The sequence below is a fragment of the Vollenhovia emeryi genome, unplaced genomic scaffold (genome assembly GCF_000949405.1).
Source record: "Vollenhovia emeryi isolate VEMERY1.0 unplaced genomic scaffold, V.emery_V1.0 DF939197.1, whole genome shotgun sequence".
Classification (NCBI taxonomy): domain Eukaryota; kingdom Metazoa; phylum Arthropoda; class Insecta; order Hymenoptera; family Formicidae; genus Vollenhovia; species Vollenhovia emeryi.
Window position 1 is genome coordinate 1,033,591 of NW_011967169.1, and position 5,158 is coordinate 1,038,748.

Consider the following 5,158-nt stretch of genomic DNA (forward strand, 5'->3'; position numbering starts at 1 on the left):
CCAAATAATATTAATGTAAATATATCGTCAATCTTATTAATAAATCTGTAAGAGAAAGTTTGAAACAATGTCAAGAAATATTAGTTTTTATTATTTGTGTTATAATATTCAAGTTAAAAGAATTCTATCATTTTACATCACGTTACAGAAAATGTTTCAATGTGAATTGTAAATGGTTCGTTTTACTTAAATTATCTTGGATATTGCGTACACTTGAACACTTTATTTTAATTGTATAAGTAATAAAAAATTTTCAAACTTTGATAAAAACAGTTCAATGACATATTAAGTTTTCTATAATTCTTTAGCTAAAAATAAAAAGAGACGAAAAAATTTTCAAAAATATAATATAACCTGATGAGACGTATATGATCCTGCACACTGTGCGATAGACCAATCTCGAAATTTTGAAATTTATCCAGGTGGATGATACGCATCTTGAGATTCTCCAGCTGACCGCACACGTGAAAAACTAGCATGCCTAGGAAATTGTCTATAGTAGTGTACATAGTAGCGGTCGCCATCAAACTAACACTCTGCAGGATATAAGTTATTTCGTAAATTGGACTTCGATTGCGATCATAAATATAATACGTTTGCAACGGCATTACTTTGCCAGGGTCTGTTTTATTTGTTACGTATCTTATTGAAATGCCGAAAATGGGAAGAATTACAGCCACAATAAAAGTTGTCAACATCATAAAGTATCCTACTATTATAAGCAAACGCGCTATTCGCGCGTATTTTATCATAACGTCTCTTTCTTGCATTATTTTCGGCTTTAACCAATCGTCCTTAATCATGTTTAAAAGCGGAAGAACATCTGCGATTTGTAACCTGAATTACTTATGTTATAATGAAGCTCATAGTTAAAATAGGGTACTGCTAAATACATAGAATAAGGTGTAGGAAGGTTTGTCTTGTTATTATATTGTATAATTGACCAAAATATATATACGAATATTACCTTTCTGTTTTAGCCATATAATAGAAAGTTTTATTATTGCCATCGAAAATGGTAAGGTATATTGCAGATTATCAATCGTAGACATTAAATCACCCCAAACTTTGAGCAAAGAATTTATAGTTGGAATCAAACAGAAGCAGATTGGAATGTTTAATATAAGAAGCGTACGTATATTGGATTTTAATTTGTCTTGTTTCGTTTTGTTGTTTTTCGGCCAAACGCCCAACACTGACAAGGCAATCCGATTTAATCCAACAGCCCATTTATAATCTGATTTTAGAGGGATAAATGCGAATAAAGTTTTTAATAAAATCAAGTCACTTTTTTAATTATCAATATTATGTAATTATCATGTATTTTTGTTTCTTTTTTGCATATGTTTTTTTCCTCACTTTTACTCTCTCCTTTTTTCATTTATATTTTTTCTCTTTCTCTCTTCCCTGTTTTTGTTAAGAAATGGAAGTATTTTAATTTTACGTACTTGCAAGATAAATATTCAATCTTGTTACGTTACAATAATATGTAGAAGTATAAATTACGTATAGAAAATGACATATATGCAGTATGTGTGTATGTGTAATAAAAGAATGTACTTCAGTAAGAAAATAGTTCAGTGACATTTTGTTGTGATATGTAATGTAAGACACGATAATTTTCTGTATTAACTATGATTTTTAAAGGGACAAGTATAATTTTTTATCACATTGATATGTTTACATCTTTTTTATATTTTAGCTGGTATTTTTGCAACAATTTTATTCTATAGAAATAATTTGAAATATAATTTGTTCTTTACTATACACCTGAAGAAACTCTTTCTATTGTTCTAATATATCTATATAAGTTAATCAAGGAAAAAACGGACACCTGCGTATGCTGAATACTTTGAAACGTCCATACCGGCGCTTGCGAAGGGACTAAGTTTCCCTTTTTCGTCTTACTGTTATTGTCGTTACGTGTGATGTACCATGCTTATAATACCACCCTACAGGTGAGCACGTCACATATTAATAATGCAACACTTGTAACGAGAATGTTGCGGTGGACGATGTTTATAGTCGGTTGGTTCATTTTGTAGTTGAGAAACTGTTTAGTGTTATGACAGTACAGAAAAGTGCACGGCGTTGATGCAGGGCCGCAATATGCTTCCGAAAATGTTTTAACTCAATGTATGCGTATGGTTGAACGAAGCGATAGGTTTTCATACACGTATTATATATTATTGTAATCAATCAATAAACACATTTTAAGTAGTAAGAAAATTTGTTTACCCAAAAATGTGGAACTAAATGTAATTATTAAAAAAGTTAAATTAAAAGAATAATTTTTAGTGTGGCATACGATTTGATCGTTTTAAAATTTGTTTGTTCTTTGTACAGAGTCGGCTTGTTCGGAAGAAATATGATTTTCCTTTCGTTTATATATTTTTTTGTTTCATTACATGTTTGTCTGGAAATTTCTTAAACCGATCCTGTGGTACCTCACTATTGATCGATCACTTCACTGAACCTGTCGTTAGCTATATGCTTCAAAGTTTTTCGAACTAAAGTTTGAAATTTCCCTCTGTTTCACTAAAGCCATTCAGCATCGAAAGCAAAACTTGAAATACAAAACAGTGGTTATAGCTGTGTGTGCATACATATACAGACTTAGAATTGTCAGTTCGTATTTATCACTAACTGTGACAGTATCACATTATCACACAAAATGCATGACAGCATGCTATGTACATACATACTATACAGCGTACTGTGTTACAATTGTTTTAAATATATTTTTGCGTTCTGTGGGTAGGTAAAATAAGGTTTGTCTTTTCTGTCTTGAATTGAAAGTATTTATGCTCGTACACTGTATACAGTATACAAAATAAAAGATGCCGACATCATAAAATATCCTAGTATCGTGAATAGATCTTCGCGCGGGTTTTATCATGACGGCTCTTTCTTGTGTTATTTTCGACTTTAGCCAATCGTCCTTAATCATGTTTAAAAGCGGAAGAACATCTGCGATCAACAAACAGAATTACGTATGTTATAAGTAAGCTTACAATTACATCAGGATACTGCTAATTAGAATAAGGTATTGTAAGGTATACTGCTAATTAGAATAAGGTATTGTAAAACAGTTCTTCTTAATATTATATTGTATATATAATTTTCACCAAAGTATATATACAAATATTACCTTTTGTCTTAGCCATACAAAAGAAAGTTTTATTAGTGCCATCAAAAATGGCAAAGTGTATTGCAGATTATAAATTGTATACATTAAATCACCCCACACTTTGAGCAAAGAATGTATAGTTGGAATGAAACTGCAACAGAGTGGAACGTTTAATATAAGATGCGTATGTATATTAGATATTAATTTGTCTTGTTTCGTTTTGTTGTTTTTCGGCCAAATGCCTAACACTCTTAAGATAATCCGATTTAATCCGACAGCCCATTCATAATCTGCTTTTAAAGAGACAGATGCGAATAAAAATTTTATCAAAATCAAATCACTCCGTTGATTATGAATATTATATAATTAATATATTTATTTTCTTTCTCTTTCTCTCCCCTTTTTGTTGAAAAATATTAGGTTTTGAAAGACAAATATTAGGTTTTGCTACATTACCATAATATGTAAAAGAATAAACTACGTACAAAGAAAATTACATATATACATGTATGTTTTGATACATGTGTAATACAAGAATGTATGTAAGATAATAGTTAAGTGACATAAATTTGTTGTAACATTATAATTTGACACACAATTATTTTCTGTATTAACAGTATTTTTTTAGAGAGACAAATGTAGCCCTTTTCTAATTGGTATGATTATATCTTTATTATATTTTAGTTAGTATTTTTGCAACGATTTTGTTCTGTAGAAAATAATTGGAAATGTAATTTGTTCTTTGTTATACACCTGAGAAAACTCTTTCTATTCCTCTAACACATTTATAAAGCTGATTAAGGAAAAGACATTTATATTAATACATCTATTTATTGCAAATTCATGACTTATTGATTTGTGAGTAATAAATTTAATTGTGTTTGTCATGTATAAAAAAGGCGTGTTAAGTCGATAGTCGAAAGTCTCAAAGTATTGCTGTCGCTTTTTCGAGATGCTGATTGGTTGTCCCGCTTGTGCGATACGACATGCTTCAATCGTGTTATTTGCAGCTGGCAAACCTTGCGAATTTTTAAAGAAAGCAAATGGCGCACGCGAAGCGCGCGCTTGTGTTGTCTAGTTAATAAAATAATATATTAATCGTTACTTCCCGATATGAATATTAAAATCAGATTTTTATCTGATATTTTTGTAGATTTCTATTTTTATTCCCGATGTGCCAGCAAAACCGATATATAACCGCCTGATGTCTTTAACAACTGAAAATATTTAAATAATTGTAAATGTATGTTGGCGTATAAAATTAACTTAATCAATGATGTAAATATGTATGTACATTTGCTTCTTCTCTATATGTATATTATTAATTTATAAAATGCAGTCTGGCAATTAAATAATTAGTTTAATTCCTGCAATATTTTTAATATTAATAACATTTCAGATACTACTTTATATATTCGACTTATGTAAAAGCATATTTTACTCATTTCAGATAATTGTATAATACTTCAAATATTTTAATTTATCGTAGAAAATGTTATGTCAATTATAATTTACATTCGATAAAAACGAGAAAACTTATAGATAATATAGCTTCCTTATATTTTGTGTAACAATACATTTAGTTTTGTCATTTTATATATTTATATTGTTCACGTCAAGAATATATGAAATGGTAAAGAAAGAGTAACTTGAGAGTACTGTCTTAGCTTACGTTACAAAACGTGGACATGGTCATCGGGAACAGTTTTCCAGCGCTAATGCATAACGATTTGTTGGCCCGCATCATTATGATCATTATGTTCCTTGCTTTCGTTGGTTCCAACTTGTACCATTTGTATTTGCATGCTGCTTCGTAAATTCCATCACACTTAACAAATAGTTATACGTAAAACTTTTAATTAGATCACATATATGTATACTAGAGCAAGTATCTTAATTATCAGACTGTGTAAGTTATATTTTGTGTATAAGTTAACGAACAAAGTACTGTACTTGTGCAACCAAAATTTCTCCTACAGCGCAGTAGAGACATGTGTGTGCAAATGTACTGACACCCGCTGTCATAAT

General features: G+C 30.0%; 2 protein-coding genes across 2 annotated transcripts; both read right to left on the bottom strand.

The window, feature by feature from the left end:
- Positions 1-8: 8 nt before the first annotated feature.
- LOC105562039 lies at positions 9-1,940 on the bottom strand (the record flags this gene model as incomplete). The annotated part of the gene is made up of 4 exons (XM_012012538.1): positions 1,835-1,940; positions 968-1,237; positions 355-823; positions 9-45 (listed from the first exon to the last, which is right to left on the bottom strand). Coding segments are annotated over exons 1-4 (807 nt in total), but the record flags the coding sequence as incomplete, so codon positions are not given.
- Positions 1,941-4,255: 2,315 nt separating this feature from the next.
- Positions 4,256-5,155, bottom strand: LOC105562044. Its single transcript, XM_012012544.1, has 3 exons — positions 5,084-5,155; positions 4,803-4,958; positions 4,256-4,347 (listed from the first exon to the last, which is right to left on the bottom strand). The coding sequence occupies exons 1-3, from the start codon at positions 5,153-5,155 to the stop codon at positions 4,294-4,296; spliced, it is 282 nt and encodes a 93-aa protein (XP_011867934.1). The 3' UTR covers positions 4,256-4,293.
- Between the last annotated feature and the right edge of the window lie 3 nt (positions 5,156-5,158).

Coding starts and splice junctions, on each gene's coding strand:
- LOC105562044 (XM_012012544.1), bottom strand. CDS start 5,155: ATGACAGCGGGTGTCAGTACATTTGCACACACATGTCTCTACTGCGCT. Junction 4,959..5,083: donor GAGAAATTTTGGTTGCACAA/GTACAGTACTTT, acceptor CTATTTGTTAAG/TGTGATGGAATTTACGAAGC. Junction 4,348..4,802: donor CCATGTCCACGTTTTGTAAC/GTAAGCTAAGAC, acceptor AAATATTTTCAG/TTGTTAAAGACATCAGGCGG.